A 26,143-nucleotide genomic window follows, 5' to 3' on the forward strand; every position below is an offset into this window, starting at 1 on the left:
GAACATGGCATCTACAAATGCCAAAGATGTTTATAATACAAAAACTAATATGTCATTATACTTCCGACAACAAAGAAGAAATCTAATAACACACATCATCCACATGATATGCTGTAAGGAAGCATTATCTGTATATATTACCAACATTTAGTTGAAGTACTGTATAAACCCGAGTATAAGCTGACCTGAATATAAGCTGAGGCACCTAATTTTACCACAAAAAACTGGGAAAACTTACTGACTCGAGTATAAGCCGAGGGTGGGAAATGCAGCAGCTACTGGTAAATTTCAAAATAAAAATAGACACCAATAAAATTATATGCCATCACACCCAGATACCTTTGTAAGCTTTGAGATGTGCTTCTTCCTTTGCCCCGGTGAACTACAGAGGTCTTACTTAGAAGCTCTGGAAATCCCAGTAACCAAAGGCACTTCAAGTTGAACAATCAAACAAAATTTTATTTTCACAAAGTCCATGGCAGACTTGGCACACGTAGTTAAGGTTGCAAATATAAACAGTCAACTTATAAATCCTTGCAGATGTTCTTTTCTTGCTTTTCCCCTTTAGTTGCTGGTTCAACTTCCTCCAAAGGCGAAGAGATCCTGAGATCCTCTTCACCCTAGCCCTGAGCTGCTATCAGAAAGGTCTATCACTATCTAAGCTCAAAGCTAGTTTTTGAGGCGAAGTTGGTAGGGCTTCTTCCAGTAGCAGAGAAATCCTGAGATATTCTCTGCCCCAGTGCTAAGCTACTATTTTTTAGAAAGAACAGGTCTTTCCCTATCTATGCTCAGCACTGGTTTTAAAGGCAGGTCAGTACTTATGATGGCTTTGTCAGAGTTGGCCTGGCTTGGCCACACAAGCACATCTAAGTTCTTACTTCTTCACTCTAGAAGGCAAGAGGCTTCTCAAAATGGAGCCTTCTTTCCCCAGGAAAAGGGGCGGTCTCCAGAACAAATAGATACATTTGTAGGCTGCAAGCAGCAAAGCTTTGCAAACAGGCTACAAACCTCTGCTAATGTTTGACTATCAGATTGCTGCAGAATCTGCAACAGCCCTGGAAGAAATGCAGACAGGTGCTATTCCTGCAACTATGGGCAACTTGTAAAATCAAAACCCTGGGAGACTGAACAAATTACATTAACTGAGGCATAAGTGGGATAAATGTTTTTTGAATATTTACCATATTTCAAAGAAAAACAGTAAGCTAACTCTGTAAGTGCATAAGTAGGGTCAACAAAAACAATATGGTATCAACAATAACTTTATAATAATCATCATCATTATCATCATCAAGAACAATAACAACAACAACTTCCTTTGTATCCTGCTCTATCTATCTCCCCATGGGGACTCAGGCCGGCTTCCAACATAGTAACAGGCAAACATTCAATGCCTATATAATCAATGCAGAGCTAGATATAGCTCTATCATTATATATACTAATTTCACATTTGCATTTCCCCCCTGAAAAGTTTGCAAATCCTCTCTCTATATGTGTGCATTTCCCTCCTGCAATATTTACAATTCCTATTTATCTATGTTTACATCTATCTAGACATCTGTGGGTGTGTGCATATTTAAAAGGCCTATATTTATATTAATATCTATCTATCTAGACATTGCTCTATATATAATTATATCTTTATAGGACTTGCAGAGACTTGCAAACATGTGAGGGGAAATTCATATATAAAATTAATGTATACATATAGGTACAGATATACAGGTACATTGAAATCTCTAGATATCTATATGTATATAGGATTTGCAAAGACCTGCAAACATATGAGGGAAAAATTCATATATTAAATTAATGTATTTGTAGGGGGAAATTTATATATTATTTACAAGCTTTGGGGCATGCATTTGCCCAAGGAAGAAATGCAAGCAACCCCCCCCCCCCCCCGCCCCTTTGGCCTCTTTTCTCCTCCCCTTTCCCACCTCTTTTATTTATCCCTTTTCAAACTCTAAAAGTAGCCAAAAAAGGCTTTTTAAAACTTCCCTTCCTCTCCCAAAAAAAACCCACCCCATTTTTGTTTCCTTAGGACTAAAAAGAAATACACACCTTCTGTTGCTCTTCTTTCCCTCCTTCCCTCCCTATTGACTCAAACGTTCTTGCAATAATAGTAATAACAATAATAAATCCTGCAACTTTGCAAGAGTCTCTCTTTTTCTTCCCCTTGCACCTATGCAATCTTTTTCTTCCTGGCTTGCAAGAGGCTCTCACTCACTCTCCTTTCGCTTTTGAAAACATTCTCTTCTTGTCTCTCTCTCTCTTAAAAAATAACTCCGGCCTGGGAGGAGAAGCGGAGAAGGGAGGTTTTGGAAAAGAAAACATACTGTAGTCTCCAGGCTCCGCTGCCTGACTTGACCTTGACCCGATTATAAGCCGGGGGAGGCTTTTTCAGCTCATAAATAAGGGCTGAAAAACTCACCAGTAGATTTTTTTTTTTAAAAAAAAAGATGTGATGATATCTACACACCTGAAGCAGCATTTGTTGCTAGGCTCAACAGTTTTAAGTCTAAAGAGGTTTTTGATAGTGAAGCCATGGGACAGTTTTGCATTTGCTATTTGGCACTGGACAATCTCTTTACTTCACTCACTTCTAACTTCATCAGATAGGCTGGTGTGAACATCAAATTGAGTGCTTTCATGTAAACATTTACAAATCAGACTTACTGGTTTCCATTTCTTTGAGGATATAATTCCTGCTTTTAACCCAGCAGGGTGGCTAAGACATTCAGATCTGATAGTCTGTATATATATAGAAACTAACATTTTTTGTAACTGAATTGAAGTGTAAATCCCGCAGACAACTTGTTTCTTCCATAAAAAAGATTATTTCACAATTTTAAGATTGGGATTATCCTATGGAGTTAGTTTAGCATGTCTATACAGATAAAATGCAATCCACAAGAGACTGCATGGCAGGCAACATCATTTCTTCTTTAAATGACTAGAACCCAGTATATTCTACTAAAAAAAAAAGAGGTTTCCAGTAAATTGATTCCAAGATCGCCCATAGAGGAGTATCTGAACTGGATTATATTTGTCAGTTGTTGGTATGACTCAGGAGATAAGGTTTATGATGCAAACTGAAATATGGAAAATTACGATCCTTTTGCAAATGACAGTTGCATCCTTTTGAGTGAAAAACAGGAGAGTGAAGGGCTAAGCTTCTTAAAATCTTCCACACTTGTCAGAATTGGACTTGGCATTAGATTACTGTGTTCTTTTTAGACCCATCTGGGATTCTAATACTGTACATTAACATAAAAAAAACATTTCACTGGCATTTCGTGGAATTGTCTTCTAGGAAAATTGTACAGACTGAAAATGTGCTTTCAGAAATGTTGGACTATTAACTTGCCTCTCCCTCCAGTATATAATATCTGCATGGTGATTTTTATTACTTGACTTCTATTTGTTCCAATAACAAAAACAGATGAATAAGAATTTCGAGAACACAGATTGGCATGGCTGATATTCTTGCAAGTCATAACAGCTTCAGCTGTTTTCATTCAGTTGCCTCCTGCATATATAAGAAATATATAAGTAATCTCAGTAAAAGTTTATCCGAGCAATCTCTTTGATATCTGCAGAGCTTGACTCCTGGTTGTATATTTATGTTGTTAAATGTAAGCATGTAAAACATATAAACTGGAATTCATAATCACAGTTACGAACTACTTAGGGAAGTGTTGGGAATATGTCATGAGTGACTTGTTTAATCTTTACAATAGTTTAGTTATTAGAGCTTTATTTAGCAAGAGGGACTGATGTTGACCTATAAAGAAGAAAAAGTGTGGATTAAAAGTGAGGAAAAAGCAGACGACTTCTACAGAAAACTAAAAAGGGACCTATCACAGAAAGCAAAACTACAACCTCCGAGCCTGGAGAAAAATCCAAAGCAAGCGAAGAAAAGAAGGCAAGATTCGCCGAAGGAAATACAGTCTACCCTGCTTACAGACGATAATCCGGAGGGATCCTCGGATGAGGAGGAGGATGCAGTGAGTGATAGATCAACTAATGAATAATTTCTTAGAGTCATTAAGGGTTTTTACAAACAACATCAACGGTTTAAATTCAAAAATTAAAAAAAAAAGATTATTCAACACTTTATTGAAAAATAACTATGATATCACGGCGCTACAAGAAGTACACATTGCAAACAAAGATGTCAATTACTTAACAAATAATAGATTAGGGAAAGCTTTCCACTCTCTAGATGAAAAGAAAAAAAGGGGAGTCACCTTATATATTACTGAAAAATTAAAACCAGTTAAAGAGTTTAGTGACCAAGAAGGCAGAGTCATCGCAGTCAAAATCTTTGTGGGCAATGAATCCATCCTAATATGCAACGTTTATATGCCAAATGGCCCAAAACGTAAATTTGTAAAACAATTGAGAACTAATATTAATCAAGTAGAAACTGATCATCTGTTAATAATGGGAGATTTTAACGGCATTATGGATTGTAAGATGGATAGATCATCAACGAAAAAGAATAGTAAAAAAATGTTAAAAAATCTTTCCCCAAAAATATGTACCAGCTCATGGAAGAATATGATTTATGTGACATTTGGAGACTAAAAAACCCTACTCAAAAAGACTTCACTTACTATTCGAACAGACATGAAATTTGGACTAGAATTGATATGGTATGGGCCTCAAAAAGCTTAGCATCTAAAATACAAGAGATAAAAATACAGGCAAGAGATCTCTCAGATCACTGCCCTATAACCATGACAATCAATAAGAGAAAAAATATGGTAAGTTGGAAATTGGACAATAATTTGATCAAGCAGGAAAAAGATATAGAAAAGCTAAAACAGATAACTAAAGAATATTTCCAATTAAATGATAAGGAAAATGTTGCCCCTCAAACCGTCTGGGACGCCTATAAGGCGGTGGTGAGAGGCTTCTTTATACAACAAAAATCAAGAAATAATAAAATTAAGAACCAAAAATTACTAACAATACAAGGAGAGATAGACAAACTTGAACAAAAATCAAAAGCAAACCCCCGAGAAGGAGATATATTAAAAAAAATAAAATTATTACAAAAAGAAAAGACAAATTTACAGTTAGAATCTATTGCGAACCAATTAAAATGGGCACGACAAAATGCTTTTGAAAATGCTAATAAACCGGGGAAATGGCTGGCCAGAATAATTAGAAAAAATAAAAACAAACAACAAATTATAAAAATCAGTACAAAGGAAAAAGATGTATTCACAGATGACGAAATTAAAACGGAATTTGAAGAATATTATAAAAAATTATACGAAAAAGATGAAATCAATCCAGAGGAAATAACTAAATATATTTGCAGTCAAAAACTACAAAAAATAACAGATGACCAAAGATCAAAATTAAATCAAGAAATCACCATAGAAGAGATTAAAAAAGCAATTCAAAAATTAAAACTAGGCAAAGCCCCAGGCCCAGACGGCTTTACAGCCGAATTTTACAAAATTGAGCAAGAAGAAATACTGCAATTTTTTAAAAAAAATTATGAACAGAGCCATTAGCGAGGGACGAATCCCAGAATCTTGGAAACAAGCTGAAATAATCTTGATACATAAAGACGGAACAGACTCGAGCAATGTAAGGAACTACCGGCCCATATCACTATTAAATAATGATTATAAAATCTATACCAAAATACTCGCAGAGAGATTCACAAACTTCTTAAAAGATTGGATTACAGAAGATCAGGCAGGCTTTCTACCCAATCGGAGTACTAAAGACAATATAAGAATAATTCTCGACGCAATAGAATATTTTGACCAAAATCACCAGCGAGAAGTGGGCTTCTTAGCATTAGACGCAGAGAAAGCCTTTGACAACGTCAATTGGGAATTTTTCAAATTATTATTTATAGAATTAGATATGGGGACTCAATTCCAAAACGGGATAAATGCAATCTACTCAAACCAACTGGCAAAAATTAAAGTAAATGGTCTATATACTGACAAATTTGAAATACAAAAAGGAACAAGGCAGGGATGCCCACTTTCCCCCCTTATTTTCATATTTACTTTAGAAGTCTTGATGAGATCGATTAAGAAAGCAGAAAATCTGAAGGGTATAAAAATTGACAAGCAAGAGGTTAAAGTCCGTGCCTTTGCAGATGACGTGATTTGTATAGTTGAAAACCCAAGAGAGAATATTAAAGATTGGCTAAAAATGATTGAAGAATATGGTGCATTGGCGGGTTTCAAAATCAATAGGAAAAAAACAGTAATACTTACAAAGAATATATCAAAAAAAAAACAAGAGGAGTTAAAGGATATATCGGGCCTGGAAACTGTCAAAAAAATCAAATACTTAGGTATATGGATTACAAGTAGAAACAACCAACTTCTGGAATTAAATTACGGAGCAAAATGGCATGAGATTAAAAAAGACCTAGATAGCTGGAAAAATTTAAAATTATCACTTTTGGGCAGAATAGCGATAATCAAAATGAATATCCTTCCTAAATTACTATACCTGTTTCGCAATATCCCCATTATCAGAGGTAAAAAAATATTTACGGATTGGAATCGGGAAATAAATAAATTCATTTGGCAAAATAAGAAACCCAGAGTAAAATTTACAACTATGACCACTCCAAAAGAAAGGGGGGGCTTTGACTTACCAAATCTACAATTATACCATGATGCCTGTGCACTAGAATGGATAATAGACTGGGTAAAATTGGAAAAAATCAAATTACTAACTATAGAAGGATATAACTTACGATGGGGCTGGCACGGATACCTATGGCAAGATAAGAGGAAAATTGACAAAGAATTTGGAAATCATTTTATTAGATCTGCCTTAATCGCAATCTGGGAAAAATATAAACGATACTTATATAGGAAAACCCCCCTATGGTTTTCGCCTCTGGAAGCAAGTCAACGCAGACTATTAGGATGGCAGAATTGGCCGACATACAAAGATATCATTAAAAAAGAAAGTATTACAAGAGAACCACCACCAGTAAAAGATTGGAAGGAAATTCAAAAAAAGTATATAAATATTACATGGCTTCAATACTATCAAATAAAAGAATGCTATAAAAAAGATAAAGTAATTGGATTTAATATAAATACGAATTTCTGGGATAACTTACTCAAAAGGGAAAAAAAAATCATAACATTAATTTACAATAAAATATTAGAATGGAATACGGAAAAGGATATAATTAAGGACTCAATGTTAAATTGGTCCAGGAATGTAGGCAAAGCGATAACAATAGATGAATGGAATACCATCTGGAATAAAAATACTAAAATATGCTATTCAATTGAGCTGAAGGAAAACTGGCTAAAAATTGTTCACAGGTGGTATCTAACGCCAAAAAAAATAGGATCTATGTATAAAGATAGAAACAATCTCTGTTGGCATTGTAAAAAACAGGTGGGTTCATACTTCCACATGTGGTGGAGTTGTAAGGTCATTAAAAACTTCTGGTCGATAATTCACAGAGAATGTAAAAAAATCTTTAAAGTAAATTTTGAATGCAAACCAGAATATTTCTTATTAGGACTATATAACTTTAAAAATAAAAAAGACTTGAACTCGGAAACAGGGGAAATCAATAAAGAGAAAATTTTTATTTATGCCATCACTGCAGCGAGAACAGTAGTAGCCAAAAACTGGAAAGAAGGGAAGAATCTCACCAAAGAAGCATGGCTGGAGAAATTAATGGACATCAAAAACATGGACAGATTGACGTACTTGCTGAAAAAGGTTAACGGAAGACCAATGAAAGAAACGAATTGGACACTTCTAGATAACTACATGCAAGAACCAGCGTCCTAAGACAGGAAACGTGCAGGAAGTGAAAAGATCGGAAGTTTATCTCCCCCCCCCCCTCTCCCCTCCCCAACATCCCTGATAGAGATCCTTCCCCCCCAGCTGTTACCCTTACCCCATTCCCGTACCCCCCTCCCTGAATCATATTCGTCAACCCCACACCATCATCCCTATAGATCCCCCGACTTCCCCTCCCCCTCCCTCTCTGATCCTTCTGTAACTCATAAAAGTTTAATAAAAAGCATTTTAAAAAAAAAGAGCTTTATTTAGCAATTTCCCTCGTTAGGTGAGAAAGGAAGGCTGTCATAATGTATGGGCTGTGGACAAAATGGTGGGGTCATCAGGAAAACCTGTAAAATGCTGGTGGGCAACTCATGCTGATTGCAGCACAAGTCTTCACAGACTCTTCTTTTCCAGCACTTTTCTGCGGATGTCCCAACCAAGTCCTCCTTGCTCCCAGAGAGAGAAGGCTCCATGCAGTGGAACTCTGGGCACTCTGCTGCCGGTTTTGTCTTCAGACAGTGATTCTGGCTGTGCCCTCGAAGATTACCAGGGACCAGCTTCAGAGGTGAGTAGCAAGAACCTTCCTTCCATCCTCCATTTCTTATTTATTTGTGGAAAAGGTGTTCTGATCCTTGAAGGACTGCTGGGTCTATTTTGTAGGAGATGGCCTTTTACCTTGTTGTCACTTGATGTTGTCAGTCTTTGCTACTCTTGCATCTAGAAACCAAAACAGTCCAGATTTTTGGTATTACTCCCTGCACAATAAGGTGCCTCTCCCTTTCCCATCATTTAATTTCTCATTCTAGGGAATAGTAGAGTTCGTGGAACAGTGTTGCACTTCAAGCCTGGAAATCCCTACGATCACAGCACCACGCAAGAGTCCAGAATATAAGCAAACAGCTTATTGTAAAATATATCAAAAGTATTGGAAAAATTCAGGAATAGAGAAAGAAGAAGTATATCCAAAAAAGGTTTAGCAATAAGCAATAATCCAACAGGAGTCCAAATGTCTCAAACAGATTCCAAGGGAATACAATCCAGGAATAACCAAAATCACAAGAACAGCTTAAGTCCACAAGCACAAGGTATCCTTAGAAAAACTTGATCATGAATATAACCACAAGAACATAGAAACTACCAATATACTTGAATCCCAAAACCAAAGGCTTAACTTGAAATATGGACCAGGAACTCAGGCCTAGCTTCTTACTCCAAATGCTATGTTGCCTGAACTAACTTGAAAGTAAACAGCTTGCCAATTAAAAGCCGCCCATTAAAGCATTTTGCCTACTCTGAAATCTCTCCCCAGCTTTCCCATGCAAACGCTCTGCCCTGCAATGTCTATTGTCTGCTCTGCTCTGTAAATGAAGGCCTGTGTTGATTTTCGTATCTCCAGGTGCTCCAGTGCCACTTAATTCTCCGCTCAACTCTTCCTTATCTAATGTCTTTGGCTGCTTGGCTTGGCCTTGAAAGCCTGTACTTTCACAGTCAACTTTCTCACAGTGAGCTTTCTCATAGAAAGAAGCATAATTCCCCCTGACTTACATCTTCATCACTTCATGCCCCTTGGAAATCTCACAGGCAATCCCACAGTCCTCTCTAAAGCATCAGTGAACCCATCAGTCTCAGGCTGATCTACAACAAGCGGATGGTCAGAATCAGTATAGCAAACTGAAGTGCTGGATGTATCACTGTTGGACCAACATAGAACAGAGCTAACTTCTGAGAAACAGAGTCTTTTAAAGGTTTATATGCTAGTCAGCTCTTGCTGCGTAGCTGTACGTGAGGGACAATGGGAATTACATTCAACCAGCATTTGGAGAGGTAAATGATGGCTAAAGCCAGTGAATTCGAAATTAACTCTCTTCTTCTTGCTTTGCTAATTAGTTTCAGTTCTGAACAAGAAAACCCATTCTGTAGGACTTTTTCTCTTCCTGTGTGAAATTTCAAGTGGATCTGTCAAGGGAGGGAGGATTGTGGGAAAGGTTTTCATTAGAACTTGGGAAATCACTGATTCTTTGTCTCTCTTTTGCAGGTGTCACCAGACTTTGGTTGTCACTCATCAGATGCAATCCCTACTGCCACGCAGAACCAGCTCCGCATCAAAACTCTCCTCCAGCAGCTGCCCCCACAAGACAGTGATGTAAGATTTTAAACCTTCTTAGCCACAGTTTAAAAGCTTGCCATCACTTGTTGAAACCTTGGTGGAAAAGACTGATCAGATGTACTTTTTTCAGAGAGGTGTAGAGTTAGATATTTCCGTTTGTGCACTAATTAACCTGTGAGTCTTTGCAGAGGTGTGGCAAGGTGTGTGCTATTAATTGCATTCTTGCAGAGACCTCTGGTCAGAGTCTTGCTACTCAACTCCACTCCACAGACTTTCTGTGAGGTATAGTACAGATGTGGATTTTATACATGCAATTGTAACTGAAAAAAAGTCAACAATCTTCCACAATCATCATATCCTTTCACTAGGGCAGAATAGCAAAGGGAATGCTTTTTGGGGAAGCAAAGCAACTGTGCTTTTGCTATTGCAACACTGAATTTTCAGGGATGTAGAGACAACACTTCTATCTTTACTTCCTAATCTTCTAGGGCAGGGGTAGGGAATGTCTGGCCCATGGGTCCCTATAAGGCCTGGGAAATCATTTGGTCTGGTCCAGCAAGAGGACCGATTCTTGCCCCAGATCAACCACTTAATCCTGTTGTCCTTCTTTGCTGGCATGAGCTTGCTTCTTGTTTTTACTGGCTGAGCCAAAGTCAGTAAGCTACCTGTCTTTTAGAACTTTCATTTGATTTTTAATTTATAATTTTATAATTATAATAAATGAATAGATGAATAAATGACTCATGAAAGATGTTATACATATCCAAATGGTCCTTGGCAGAAAAATGGTATTAAAAAGATTCATTCTAACACAAGCTTTTAGTCAACCGAAAGAATCATGGATTTTGTGACTTACACAAGCATTGCACTGTAATTTTTGTCTTCAGGACACCACCAATCAGGAAAATAGACAACAACTTTATTGTTCCTCCCCCAAAAAACCAGAACAGTTGCAACCAAATACAGTGCCTCCAAGTGACTAAACTATATAATGCTACTATTCACCCAGATGCAGGCAGCCCATAGGGTGCTGCAGCATCTCCTTTGTGCTCCGAATGTAGAACAATGACTTGATTAGCAATGTTGTGCAATGCTTTAGTCTTTGGGAAATCCACAAAAGCATTCCAAAGCATGAGGATAGTGGAGATTAAATGGAATAGTATACATTAGTAACTTTCATTGAACACAACAGTGTTGAACAGAACACAACTCCCATTGAACATTTCTGGGTAGACTTGCACAGGATTTAACTGTTAAAGAGAAACTAGTTTTTATTTAGTAGTAATAGCAGCAGTAGCAGCATGGCCTATTATCATGTTCACCAGCAGTAGCAAACAAATAAAAAAAAATAGAAGCACAATGATAGTACACTTCTGCCATTATTTGAAAGTTCTCTATCCACATAAAACTGGCCTCTTGACTGTTAGTGAATATATTTCTATTATATTCAAGGAGCGATATTGTTCATCCATTGGGGAGGAGGAAAAAGAGCAGCTACGGACATTTGCTGCACAACGGCGGCAGGAATCACTGGGGCAAGGAATCCAATGTCTGGTATCACTCACAACTAATGGGTGCTCATGTAAAAAGGTGAGTTTTCTTAACCTTAAAATCATTTCCAATTTATACTGACCCTAAGGTGAACCTATCATAAAGTTTTCTGAGGCTGAGAGTGTGTGACTCACCCAAGGTCACCCCGTGGGTTTCCATGGCCAAGCAGGGAATCAAACCCTCAAGAGTTGTAATTCAGCATTCAGATTGCTATACCACACTCTCATTAGGCACTAGTGTCTCATACTTGCTTCAGGTACTAAACTCTAACATTACTTGGCCTGAGAGCTAAAGCTGTCTTTATTTAGTTTTATTGTGTTTTACTTTGTTATAGTCCAATTTTCTCACAGTATATTAACTTTTGATAATATCAATTAAATAACGTGCACACATATGTTATGTGGAGAGCGAGTGACTAGTGCAGAGTGGGAGGAATGGTTGAGAAGCCTTCAGCTAGATTTCTGCTGCTGAATGTACAGAAATGACTTCTTGCAGAGACCTCCAGAGGATCTTTGTTGCTGTGCCTTTGGCCATAGGACAATACCTTAAGATAGGGAGAGTGGCATTGCTGAGTAACAAACCAGAATATATTATATCAAACAGTAACCATTACTGTCATGTTACAATTTTAAAAACTATGAAAATTTACAAATTTTGTGTAATCTTATTGTTTGTAGAAATATTCTAGTTTTGATACAGAATTTTATGCTCTTCTAGTTTTTGTCTTCACAAAGAACAGGTATGGCAACTATGAACTTTAGATAATGAGATCCTGTCTGCTTGATTTTCAGTGTGATAAGATGATACCCAGAGATGAGAAAGTCATATTTGCACCTAAACTGGGAGAGCAATTCTCCTGGCATCCTTCCTGTTTTGTCTGCCATACTTGCCACGAGCCCCTAGTAGATCTGATCTACTTCCATCGGCATGGAAAGATTTACTGTGGTCGACACCATGCAGAATTTTTCCGACCACGCTGTGCTTCGTGTGATCAAGTGAGTATAAGAGATCTCATGTTGTAATGATGCTTCCGTTTTTGAAACCAAATGAGCTTCTAACTTGATTATCTGAAATCTGGAACTCTATCAGATCAATGATGGCCCTCATCTCTCATCCTCAGTCTGCTCAAGACCACTTGTAGGGAAAGAGAAAGATTTCCTTGTAAAGCAGTTTATAAAATCTCATAGATATTCACAATGAGGTGTTCCTCACTGCCAACAGAAATGATGTCTGCCAGACAAATAGGAAGGGAAAATTCAAATGTATTATTGCTTTGCAAGCATAATGATTAGGTTTGCTAGGAGACATATTTAATTGAGAACAAATGAACTAGACATTTTAGCCTCCTGCTTATTTTTCACTATTCTTCCATAAATATCTAAGTAGTGTAGTATAATGTTACAAAGCTGTGCAGGAGGTAAACAATCCTTCAGCCGATACAGTTGAGATTTAGTCTGATAATATTCTGCCTTTCCACAACACTTATAATGATATTAGTGTTGTGGAGAGTATGTTTCATTTAGTTGATACCCAATTCCAGTTTCATAGCTGGAAAGAGACACTTAGAAGTATGTTATGTAGCAACTGATGAAATCTCAGATGATTTACAGCAACTCAGGCAACAACGGTTTAGTGTAGCTCTTTGGCTTATATGATGAACAGTGGCCTCAAAATAAAAGAATGGTCATAAAATGAGGTATAAATTTTTACAGGATGTATTTAAGATCAGATAAATTTAAATGCTCATTTTAGAACAGAGTATTTATCAGACCGTCATGAGATACAATGGGAGGACATTACTCATGTGGTGGAATATGGCATGCTGCTGCTCAATCGCATAGTCACTTCCGACTCTTCGTGACCTCATGGACCGGTACACGCCAGAGCTTTCTGTTGGCCATTGCCGCCCCCAGTTCCTTCAAGGTCAAGCCAGTCACTTCAAGGATACCATCCATCCATCTCACCCTTGGTCGGCCTCTCTTCCTTTTTCCTTCCATTTTCCCCAGCATCCCTGCCCTAGAACAAAAGATAAATATTTTTTAAAGTTGGAATATGGCATACTTTTAAAAATATTTATCTTTTGTTCTAGGGCAGGGACGACCAGCTCAAGGACCTCAGTTGCTCCCCATGTTAGCTGCAATGTGGCAGTGGATATGGTGGAAAATAGGAAAAAAATTCCCAGACTCGCATGATCCCATTGCTAGTATAGGTTGAACATCTCTTATCCAGAATTCCAAAAAATTCCACAACCTGAAATAGTCCAAATGGATTGCTGAGATAGTGATGGCTTTGTTTTCAGAGGGTTCAGTATACACAAATGTTGTGTCATGCACATTATTTTAAAATATCATATAAAGTTGTCTTCTGGCTGGTATATAGTATATACAGTATATGAAACATACATTAATTTCACGTTTAGACTTGGGTACCATCTCCATAATATTTCATAATGTTGGCAGTCCCTGAGTTAAAAACATCTGACTTACCAATGACACATAGTTAAGAACATGGTCAGGCAACAGGAAGTGAGAGAAATCTACCCATAGAAAGGAAAATTCACCCCTGAAAGAATTATCATGGGGAAAAGGTGTATATACAAATTCAGGCATTCCAAAATCAAAAAATCTTAAAAGCACGTCTGGCCCAAAGCATTTCAGCGAAGCAGTATTCTCAGTGGAAATCCTTTTGGATGGAGAAGTGAAAGCCTAGTAAATCCAACCATGGTTTGGTGTTTTCCCATTGCCAACAGTGACAGTAAAAAAAAGTGGACTCATTTTTAGTGAATAGGAGAGAATCTCACTCTATACACTCTAGTGATTTATAGATCTCTGTAAGTAGGCAAGGAAAGCTTGAGCCAAACCATCCTTGTATACTGAGATGTGGCAAGGACAGGGAGAGGAAGGAATGCACACTTTTGAATATACAAAGATATTTGTGCATATCCTGGTTGCGCATCTAGCACTCAGTGTAGTTGATGGAATCAGGAAAGGTGCCTATCACATGCTATAACAATGCAGTAAAGGATTGTATAAACTGTACCATTAGATTAAAAGACAGGTAGGATTTCTCACTGGAGCACAACATGCTTCCACCTTAATAACCTTGTTCACGGCAATATGGACTTTCTCCCTTCCATCCCTCTCTCCGCAGCTCATTTTCACATCACAATGCATGGAAGCAGAAGGCATGCGTTGGCATGAAGAGCACTTCTGCTGCCTGGAGTGTGACTTGCCCCTGGGGGCATGCCGATATGTCATGAAGGGTGGCCAACCCTGCTGCTGTGCTTGTTTTGAGAGCCTGTATGCAGACATCTGCCAAGCCTGCGGAGAGATCATTGGTAGGTCCTGGATGCCCTGGAATGTAAGGAGCTGCCTTTTACTGAAAGAAGGAAGAAATAGAGGACCTGTCAAGATCTAAGAATAAAAAAACCTAGAGTCAAAAATAAATAAATGAAGCTGTAGTTGTAAATATTTTAAGTAAGTAAATTAAAAAGATAAATATCAGCAAATGCATATAAATAAACCAACCACAAAGTCAGTTATGTATGAAATGTTTGCACTATATGTGGTTTATTATAAATGCCAAATATTCATAAATTATTGATCTTGCGGTTGGTTGTATTTATATGTATTTGTTGATTATTTAGCTTTCTAATTTGTTCATTTAAAATATTTATAATTTTTAGCTTCACTTACTAATTTCCTGAGTCTGTTGGCTTTTTCTGCTGCACATAAATCAATTTTATCAGTATTTATGCACTCTTGTAAGTTGCTCCCAGCTAATGATGGAAAACAAATTCACATTAACTCATTTTTAAAACAAATGCATGCAGTTAATGATATGTAAGTTATACAAGTGTGATACAGCTTTAATGGTCGTGGTTCCACCCTATGAAATTCTGGGCTTTGTAGTTTGATGAGAGACCTGAGATTTCCTGATACAGAGATTTCAAGTGCGTATTTTTCTGAACTACAGAACTAGAACTCTAGCTCAGATTTCTGAGGGCATCCTTGGACTACAAATCCTAGGAGTCCCTAGAATGGAGCCACAGAGGTTAAACTGGTATTATCTTGCTACAACTCTGTAGTGCAGAAACCACCAAAGATGGGGGAGAGAATCAAACCAGGGATCTTCTGTGTGCAAAAAAATGAGCTCTGTCGTTGAAGTGGCTTCAGTGTTGGACTATAATTCTCGATACCAGGGATCCAATTTCCACTCGACCTCACAGGAAGGCAAAGGCAAATCTTCTGGGTAAGAACAAATCTTGCCCAGAAAACCTGATGATAGGTTTGTCCTAGTGTCACTGTAAGTGGGAAACAACTTGAAGGCACACAACAATAACAAAGTGTAGAGCTGCTCTGGCTACTCTGGGGAGCAATGTAAAGAATGTATATTTGATGACCACAAGTAAAGTTTTTGTTAACTCTTACTGAGAGTGCAACATAGCTAAGCAGATCTCATTCTTAACTGCACGTGCCAGGAGCTTTTATATGTCATGAAATGAAACTCTTGTTTTGCTCTTTTCTTATAGGGGTTGACAGTGAACAGGCCACCCTCCAGGGTCAGCACTGGCATGCCAAAACCTCCTGCTTTTGCTGCAGCCTGTGTCAAAAAGCACTGAAAGACCAGCTGGCTATCACTCACAATGGCCACCTCTTCTGCTCTGAAGCCTGCAGCTTAGAGAAGGAATCGGTTTTGTCGTTCAGTGGCTCAGATTCCTCTGACTCTGCTTTCATCTCTGCACCGTCACCTGACTCCACACCCCTCACAAGAGTTAGAAACAGTAGCCCCGGCTGTTCCGCTGAAACTGCAGAAACCAGCTGCATGGAAATTAAAGGTGCAGAAGGTAATGTCTTTGAGCAGCAGCTTACAAAATCAGGTGCTTTCTGATCAATGAACCTGTTTCCAGTCTTAGTTTATTGTATTCCCAGTGCAGGGTCAGCTTCTAATTTTGGGGTGGGTGGGGGTGGGTTTAGGTAAAACAGTCCCATAGGAATTATCTGCTCAGAGTAAGTCCATCTCCCTGTCATTGCTCTTTTTCCTGTGGGCCAAATTTCTGGCACTATGTAGAAGAAAAGGGGCTAGAGAAATGGAGACTGCAGCTCCTTGATTGTTACATGTTTCTTCCATTCTGATAAAGAATCCACGACTTGCTATTTTCTCACAACCACCCTGTAAGTTAGCCTGAGAATTACTATCCCATGGACATCCAATGGGTTTCATAGTTCAGTTGGGATTTGGAGCTGGATCTCCCAAAGCCTCTCCAACTGTTCAACTGCTAGATCCCACTGGCCTTCTGGAGTGGACAGATAAACAAGCAATAGTAGCAAGAGGAGGCAATGCTGCCACAGGCATTGGCTTGGGAGGGCCTTCTGATGGGATATAAGCTTTGGCAGATGGCTAATGATGCCAACCCTTCAGCCTTTGTCCCTGGCCTTTAGGCAGAAAAAGTGACCCTTAGGCTTCTGAGTGTCAGGTGTGGATAAGCAGAAAAATATATGTATAGCCTATTACAGTAGGGCAAACTAGGAAAAGAGATTAATGTCCCACTGTTTTACAGGACAGTGAAGTCGGCAATTCCTTTATCCTGAATTTCAAAATCAATTCCACATGGGTCATTGAAATAGTGACACTTTTATTTGCTGAAGGCTCAATGTGCACAAACTTTGTTTCATGCACAAAATTATTAAGAATATTGTATGAAATTACCTTCAGGCTATGTGTATAAGCTGTATATGAATTTTGTATTTAGACTTGGGTCCTATCCCCATAATACCTCGTCATGTACGTATTTGCAAAATCTCTCTCTCCCCCCCCCCCCCCCCCGCCCAACAAAAAAAAAAAGGATTTCTGGACTCCTCCAGCATTCTGGATAAGGGATGCTCAACTTGTACATAATACCATAATTTTCTTATAGAAATAATGTGCCGGGAAATGAAACATTCTGCATGTAAAGACTGTTAAGATCAAAAACCAGAAAAACTGTTGAACTTGCTTATGAAATAAATGCCATGGCTCACAAAACAATATCTTGTAAACTTGATCTAGATGTAGAGCTGATTGACTTTAGAAAAACCTAACTCATGTGAAATCTTTGATAATTAGCAAACAATTGTCGCTGTGAGAATACCATAGATTTCATTTACCATTGGCCACCACTATGCTCTTAAATTGTATTTCTTTTATTCCTTTTCCAGCAATTGAAAACCTTTGCCCAACTGGGAATTCTCCAGTGGGTCCTGAATATGGCAACCAGGAAGAATCAGACATTGTCTTCAGGAACAAAATGTTTTCCGCACAACTTAGTGAATGTGAGTCATTGACTGATTCTCCACAAAAAGTGGTAGAGATCTCCACATCTCCTTCCCTAGAAGCTTGGAGCTCCGTAGGTCAGAGGGAGGTCCACAGTTTGGGTGCTACTCTCCTACAAGCACCTCAAGAACAGGTCCGAGACCATCACTTCAGAAGCAGCCTCTCTATATCACCCCGTGCATCAGTGTTAACCATGGACTTCCCAGAAAGCCCACTGAAAGGCAGCACGGACGAACAAGAAGCAGCACGGATGGAACAAGGCGACACTTGGTGCCCAACTTGCTCATCCTCTTCTGATTCTGACTCTGAGCCAGAAGGCTTCTTCTTTGGGAAGCCAATTCCAAAGCCTGGGGCCAGGGGCATTTCTCTGCCCAATATAGAGCAGGAAACACTTGACAAAGTAACACGGCAGGCAGCCAGAGCAAAGGCAGATAACAAACACTGTAGCATAGCCTAACAAGGAATAGTGCCCATATATCTGAAAAGTAGGTTGGAAGACAAGGAGGAGGGTAGTGGGATGAGCAGACACTTTATGTAGCAAGATGGCATGGAGAGAGTGAGAGGGAGAATGGAAGACCCATCTCCCTATGAGGACAAAGCAAAAGACCCAATCAATATAGGCTAACCCAGGAACAAGTGGGTTCAGGAGACCTGAGAAGCTGGAGTGCCATAGTCACGGAACTGTATTTCCTATCATCTGTCACTATTGGCTGTGCCGGGGCTGCTAGAAGTTGCAGGCAAACAAAACCTGAGAGCTATGCGATCCTCTCCTTGACGTAGACTGGAAATTTCTTCAGTTTGTTAGACTTAGTATTGCAGAGGTTGGGAGAAAGATCTGTCCATTCTTACCTGCAATTTAAAAGAAAGGAAACTACACTTTTAGACAAACAAGCTAAATTTTCTGCATGTTTGACAACAATGGTATTTGGTTGGGTTTTTTTTTTTAAGTGAAACAAGCTGGGCGTGAAAAGGCTGATGTGGATACACATGATACGTACTGAACATGTTCACCTTCATCTTGCTTTGTGTTCAGTCTATTAAGTGTGGAAAGTGAGATATAGACAGTGACCTTTGGAATCCATCCTGGAAATATTTCTGCATAATCCATGTATTCAGTTGTTTCACTTTGTTCCCTAATTAGTTGTTTTATGCTGCTCCCTGCTGGCAGCTCTGGGCATATTTTAGTACCAACTAATCCTGAAATCCATCAAGAGACATGGCAGACATATAGTTCTGATAATGCCATTCATGCTTCTGAAAACCTTGAGCTAGAAAATGTTATCTTTTGGGACTATACCTTTGAGAACCCTCCCCTCTCCGTTAGCCAGGCCATAGTGGCTGGTGGATTTTGGAAGTACAGTATATACAGTGAAGACCTCCATATTTGTAGATCCAGCCACTATGGCCACAGCTTCTGCTGGAAGACGTATCCTGTAATCACCCATTAGTCCTTGCCTATTGTGCCAGTGATCAGAAAATAATAGGAGTCATAGTCTGGAACGTTTGCCAAGGATGCAAGGAATTTAAAACAAAGCTATTCATTCAAATTACCTTCTTTCTTCCAAGTTTTGCATTAACTGACAAGGCTGTTGGGCACTTTGCTTACTACCACGTCAGCCAATATGTGTACAAAAGGTGCTAAGAAGACATAGATTAACCTTGCCTTTAATTGCCTTATTTAAATATGTGACTTGACAACCTTGAACAGGTGGCTAAAAGAACATAAAAACAATTTTATTCAGAGCTGACTATAAGGCATACTAACAAATAAAGGCAACTCTAAGACCCTGTTGTCGCCAGTATTCATTTTAATATTTTCAAAATGATTTAAAAACAAAACAAAGTTGAAGCATCATAAGAAATGTTGTACAGCACAGGAGCCCTCCATTTTGTCCACGCCTATAGTAGCACAGTAAGAATTTAAGTGAATTTAAGACATATCAACATATCAAGAGGAGAAAGCTGTCCAACACCTGACCCTGACAGGATAACATGACAAAACTGGTTTTCTGCCATATTTGTTAATCACCAAATTGAGTTCCTGGCTTTTACAATTGCTCCCAATACTGTTGTTACCAGAAGGTCTTTTCTCTTTCCCATACCAATCCCTTTCTCTACCCCTTTGTCCTAAGGTAAAGGCATCAACAAGTCTTTCAGCTACTACCTCCATTTCCAATAGCAGTTACAGTGTAAACTCGTATCCCTTGGGGATTTATTATATCTACTGCCAATGGGAGGCTTCTTCCAGCCACGCCTAAATCCAAAAAAACATACAGCTTTCAATTCCTCAGGATTTCTGTCTTGGAATGGGCTTTCGTTACACTGGGTAGATTTTTCTATTGAGTCTCCTCTGAGCTAGCTTCAGCTAAGCTGTCAATGTAGTTCCTCAGCATGTGTTCATAGTAGTCCCCAGTCCTTCTCAAGTTGGCCCTCAGTGCCGATTCGATAGTTGTCTGCATACTGGGTTCTTTTTCCACCAACATGATGGCCACCACTGCGAAGTTGAGAAGCACCCGCAGATAAGCCTGTAGGAAAGAAAAGATAGTTCTAATATGCAAGTGTTTGTATAAACAACAACAGGAGAACTTATCCAACTCTATAGCTTAGAGGTATCAGCCATGGTTGAAAAGGCTGGAAAGGTGATGCTTTTCCTCTGAATGCATTTGCATTTACATGGCCTCAACCACCAACAACCTAAGTCACATCCACGATTGGGGTGGTTAAAAGCGTGGTTAGGGGTGGACTTGTTACGTCATGTCAACATTCTTTTTATAGGTGAAATGGAGGTTCCAGTATATTTGAGTGATTATGAACAGATAGAAATTAGATGGGGTCCACAAAGAATTGCTCATCAGAACCCCACATTCAAATCAATTATTTGTACTCCTTTGTTCCAAAGGCTCCTTCTCTTTCTGCTTTCTCTTGCTCTTATCATTCACTCCCACCTTCATCTAGTAACTCAGCGTCACAAAATAATGCTTCCTAACCTTCCAAGTCATCTCAAGGAAACCATAGGTTTGAGAATCTTCCCTTATGGGTATCCTGTTCCTAGTTAATGCATAATTTAGGTTTTATCCCCCTAGCCCAGGGAAGAAAAAAGCATGGATGATGCCTACATGTGGCTCATAGCAATAAAAAATGTAATTCTTGGGGGGGGGGGGGGGGCTTTCTGTTCATTTCCTGTTTAAAAAAGGCCTCGGCTGCACCAACCCCCCCCCCCCCCCCCAAGAAGGTCCCGAAAGATGGTAAAAATGGTTCCAGAAGGAATGGGGGGGGGGGGGGGGAGCTTTTGTGTGGAACTTGGCATGGTGTGGACACAGTTTGAGGATCTCCTGTGGAACCAATGTGAGTCCTTTGCATTCCATAGTTGCCCACCCTGCCAAAGCTCACTGGTCAGCAAAGTGTGGACTTCCTGCTATTTCTGGATTTCCAGCTGCCAGAAAATTCAGCAAATATGATCAACAGCAAGGGACTCTGGGAGTTATTGTATTAAACTTTCAAAGGGAGAAACTGTTTTTGGGAGACAGATACATCTTGTATGGTGCTATCTCCCACTTCAGTTCTGCTTTTCCCTATCTGATGTATTATGATTGTCATAAAAACATTGTTTTTAAAAAGACCATAGTGCATTGCATGAGAGAGCCATTTTAGGTATATATTTTCTTTAATTAAAAGTAGCACAAATGCTATTGGGGAGGTTTGTGTTTTAGTTACCTCCTCAATCTCTTCCTTTTTTGCCAGCACAGCTGCAGAACGGTCCTCCAGTGTCCATGATATGGCTGAAGAACTGGCTTTTTCTTCAGTGTTGGGATGTTGAAGAGAACCCATTTCCTCATAATTTCTGGCTGCTGTCTGGACCTAAAAAGATGTCCCAAAGGAGTGTGGAGTTAATATGACCTAGAGCAAGAATTAAAGTCACTGTAAATCTCTGAAATCTTAGCACAGCCACTGGTGAGGAATGCTAGTAGGTACAGTCTAAAACATGTGTCTGGAGGACACATGTAATTCCTATCCATGGCCTAGAACACAACTATTACAGTCTATTTTTGTTCTGTGGGGCAAGGAGTGCAACCAAAAGAGTCAGTCTTAAATAAGTAAACTGGATTGAAATGTACTGAGACCTCAGTTTATAAATTGTAAAATACATAAACACAGTCATACAATATGTTAATATCATAAGAGCAATACATGATTGGAATATTTTAGAACAGGGGAAGAATAAATGCATAAATTATTATAAAAGAAAATAATTAAACCATAAGATAACACAAAATTCTAAGAGGTACTGATTATTCATAAGAATTCTAAAAGATGAAAAACAAATGAATGCTACCTAACTATCAATCTGAGACATAAACTGGTAGAAATTAACAGTCCACAAAAACAATTACTGCTGGTCCTATATGGATTTCGCATCCATGAATTCAATCAACCATGGTGCACGTGCACACACACACATATATATAAAACCTTAATTGTGAGTACTACATTGGGCATGCCCTGCTGAAGCCCCCTTCTACATCACAGATCCTTAAGCTCTCTCTGGCACTCATTTGAGTTGCTCACCATTTTATATAAGAAATACCATTTTACTATACCAATGCATATAATGAGATGTGTAAACATTGATACATGTCTAGAAATTTTCTAGGTTGCCTAGTGAGACTATGGGAGCTTCTGACAGGAGATACTGTGATTTCAATAGGGTTGGCTATTATCCATATGAATTCTTATTTCCACAGTTAGTTCAGAAATATACCACCAGAGATATGTGGGCTATACCGGATGTAAAAAATATGTAGCATATTTACAGGTAAATATTTGTTGTCTGATCCTTTCTCAAACAGTTTTTGCTATTTAAAAGCCAAGAATCTTAATTTCATTGCTATCGAGTTTTATGATTTAACTGGCATTTGAGGCGTCCTGGTTTATAGCCTCCCAGTTTGTGTGTTTATCAAGTGCCTTGCAACTATTGCCTTATGGATCTTCTACCCCAACTCCCTACATACCTCTTTCTGAAAGTCAGAAGAAGAATTAAACAAGGGGCCCATTATCTATTTATAATAGCTCTTGTTGAAGGGAATTACTTTTTGGAAACACCAAGGCACATCATTTGATGCTTGGATACTTCTTGTCATTAGATCATCTAAATCAATATTCCCAAAAATTGTTCAGTACAGTTTAGATGACAAATCATTACCACCACCACCTCTGTTTATAATCTAAAAAGAAAATGAAAGCAATTTGCCAGATTTTACACATCACTGCAAGTAAACAATATGGCTAATTATACAATCAAGTAACCATTTTCATTTGAACACATACATCCATTACATTTGAATTCAAACAGCTACATGAGAAGGTAACTGCCGGGTGACACTACCAAATTATGTCACAAGGAAATAAAACTAAGGCTCATTACAAATCACTATGTTTAATGTTACTAGGGTATTTTGGAGGTCTCTCAAGTAGTGTGATCTGCCAATAAGACACAACAGTATCAACCAGCTCTCAACAGGATCTTTTTTTAAAAAAAAAATGATTAAGAAATTAGTCCTGGGATCGCTGTACAATGGATAGTACAGCAAATAGTGAACTACATCCTACATCTTCCCAGAGGCAGAGATGAAGCTAAAAGGCCCCTTGATTCTAAAATTGTGTTTTCCAGAGTGGTCAGCCAGAAAGGGATGGGAGCCTCCATTCCCGCATCTATTCACATGCATACACAGATAATGTCTCATCACATTAATCACAGCCGATTTAAGTGAAATCCAGACACAGTTTCAATTACCTTGATAAACTTTGTTCCTTTCTCTGAAGATGTTCTCTTTTTCTTTGCCATTTCCACAGGCTGCCTCACTTTTTTTTTCTTTGTCTTCTGTGTATGGATTTTCATTTTACCAGTAGGAGGAGAACAGGAGAGAGTCAAGATTGAGGAGGAATACTCTGACATAGCCACAATCTTCCATAAAAAATGGCCTGCCAATTGGGCAGGTGGAAGGAAGCATAACTTCAACAGTAATTACTGGAAAAGTTCTCTTTTGTAGATTGACTGAGTATGTATGTATGTATTTGCATGTGATGATGGGTGCTGTGACAAGTGAGAACAAACTTTGAGTATCATTTATTAGGAATCAGATTGATTCCCATTTGACTACCACTATTCTTTGTATCATATTTAACTGATATGTTAGAGCCACAGTTAAGAACTTAATAAAGACACCATTTTAAGCAAGAAGAGTATAACCATCTTGTCTTACCACAGTGCAACTTGCTGGAGAGTTGAGATGTGGCACTTTAACGGTTTCACTTCTTTCTGAAAAAAAGAAAAAACCTTTCTGATTTGTGGACTCTTTGCTTTCTAGCCTAGGACACACAATACAAATTGCAATTTTTAACTAGCAGTCTAGATATGACAAGAAAATGTAGACAGGCTAGATGTCAGAAATGCTCAATATCAGACAGATGACACATCTCGGCATCAAGACCTCCCAAATCTTCTGCCCAATTACTGAATTTGTAACTTTGAATAAGTTTGCACTGAAGGAGGTACATCTTCATCAATTAAATTTTCTTTCATAAGCTTTAAATTTGGGCAGGTTTAAAGGAAAATCAAATTAATTAATGGAGACTAAGACTATGAATGGATGTTAGTTACTACAATCAAAGGCAGTATGCCTTTGCATGGCAGGTGCTGGGGAACACAAGTTGGTAAATATTACTGCATTCATGTCCTAGTGATTTTTTTTAAAAAAACACCATCTGGCTGGCAACTAAGAGATCAGAAGGCGAGCTAGACAGCCTGAAAATATGGCCTCAGCGATTCCGTCTCCTGAGAGATGTCTAGCAGGCACCAGCACATGAAGAATTTTACACTCTCAAAGTAGAGAAACTTAGAGACATCAAACTCAGTCTCTTCAGTGGAAACATAAAAACTCACTTTCTAAACTGTTTTAGAAACACAACATAAATGCCAGGGAAAACAAACCTTCGAGGGAATGGTAGTCATTTATTTTATGGAGCAAGTAACGAGGAGACAAATCACTTTCCTTGGAATTCTCTTGGGATAGACTGCAGTCATATTTATGATCACAGTAACAATGGCAACAGCTTCCAACGAAATCATTTCTCCTGTTGAAAGAAGTACAAGGATTACAGATGAGGAGTGGCAACCATCTGCCTTCAATACACCACCTAGAAACCAACTATTCAAAACTCTTATAGTTCCCCTTCAATCTGGTGAAATTTAGGCTGAATCACTAAGATCTACTAGCATATGGTTGAGCAGAAGCCAGGCTTGTGAATCTATTTTGCTTTTTACTACATCCCACAAATCAGATCACAAGTTCAATAATAACGAGTCTAGGAATTGGTTCTAAGAAGGAATGGGAAGGAACATACAATTCTTCCATGTAAAAAATCACTTCATATCATCTCAGTTTTCTTTACTTCAGCAATACAATTTAGTGTCATTGGTAGAAATTGTATCTGATGCTGCCAAATAATCTTCTTGATCTACTTGACACCAAATGGAAATTACCAGTGATCTTCTTGTGGGTTCGGACCTACCTCCTGCCCACCCGTTTGGGCACATTACAATTCCCTATTTTTCACAGATTGAATATAAGTACGTTCTTCCAAGTACAAACTATGTGGCATCATTTCTCCCTACATATCTCTGATTCCATGTTTTTCCATGTCTTTTGCCGTTATTTTATGTCTCCCCCACACTAACAATTTCCTAAACAGAATAGGCAGTAGTGACCGGAATTATGCTTGTCTCACCTCTGATGGGACCCTGAATGTTGCTCTTGTCTGTGGAGAGAGGGTTTGCACTTAGGAGAAGATCTCAAACTCTGTTCTTGCCTGAGAAATGATCTCAACTTCTGTTTTTTCTTGTGAGAGGATCTCAATTTCTGTTCTTGTTTGTGAGATCTCAATTCTTGTTCTTGCCTGTGAGAAGATCTTGAACTCAAAATGCACAACTCCCTTGGCACACAGTTTTGGCTAGAATACTCTGACGCACTACAGTGGTGACTTTTTGATGAACATGAATGACAGACTAGTAGTCTTTCAATATCACATTTTTTGTCACAAATGACATGTGTCTGAGGCAGGGAGTGTGAAGACAACTGGAAAGAGAACAGAGTTATCAAACAAGAGTAATCCACAAAACTCCCCTCTCCCCCTCTCTCTGTCTTTGGAGTACCCAATAAATACTTTGGTGTCAAGGGGCCAAACCTGAATAATTCTAAATCTGAACTAGAACTTTGGCTCAACTGCCTATTGATTCTTGAACTTTCTTGAATCGCCTTCATTCTGGTAGCCTTTCTTTTCCCAGGATGCTAGTTTTAGGTTG

The 26,143-nt window shown here is 38.6% G+C and overlaps 2 protein-coding genes across 5 annotated transcripts in view; one reads left to right on the forward strand and one right to left on the reverse strand.

Annotated features, from left to right (window-relative positions):
- The window catches only part of prickle4 (prickle planar cell polarity protein 4), a 35,936-nt gene extending 16,367 nt beyond the window's left edge, over nt 1-19,569 (forward strand). The window contains exons 2-8 of the mRNA XM_062978496.1: nt 8,229-8,379; nt 9,850-9,957; nt 11,374-11,511; nt 12,264-12,467; nt 14,623-14,809; nt 16,004-16,318; nt 17,670-19,569. Coding sequence (XP_062834566.1) covers nt 8,242-8,379; nt 9,850-9,957; nt 11,374-11,511; nt 12,264-12,467; nt 14,623-14,809; nt 16,004-16,318; nt 17,670-18,241 — 1,662 coding nt within the window. The 5' untranslated portion in view covers nt 8,229-8,241 and the 3' untranslated portion in view covers nt 18,242-19,569. The remainder of the gene's footprint in view (nt 1-8,228; nt 8,380-9,849; nt 9,958-11,373; nt 11,512-12,263; nt 12,468-14,622; nt 14,810-16,003; nt 16,319-17,669) is intronic.
- A 5-nt stretch (nt 19,570-19,574) lies between these two features.
- LOC100560909 (uncharacterized) overlaps nt 19,575-26,143 on the reverse strand; it is a 54,552-nt gene continuing 47,983 nt past the window's right edge. For 3 of the 4 annotated variants that reach the window (XM_016993285.2, XM_016993284.2, XM_062978490.1), the window contains exons 13-18: nt 25,570-25,916; nt 24,773-24,915; nt 24,045-24,100; nt 23,576-23,662; nt 21,499-21,642; nt 19,575-20,309 (exon numbers count right to left, since the gene is read on the reverse strand). In XM_016993285.2, coding sequence (XP_016848774.2) covers nt 20,121-20,309; nt 21,499-21,642; nt 23,576-23,662; nt 24,045-24,100; nt 24,773-24,915; nt 25,570-25,916 — 966 coding nt within the window. In that variant the 3' untranslated portion in view covers nt 19,575-20,120. Of the gene's footprint in view, nt 20,310-21,498; nt 21,643-23,575; nt 23,663-24,044; nt 24,101-24,772; nt 24,916-25,569; nt 25,917-26,143 lie in introns of those variants that run through there. The other variant, XR_010005478.1, reaches the window with a different exon arrangement.

This window comes from Anolis carolinensis, chromosome 4 (assembly GCF_035594765.1).
Source record: "Anolis carolinensis isolate JA03-04 chromosome 4, rAnoCar3.1.pri, whole genome shotgun sequence".
Taxonomy (NCBI): Eukaryota; Metazoa; Chordata; class Lepidosauria; order Squamata; family Dactyloidae; genus Anolis; species Anolis carolinensis.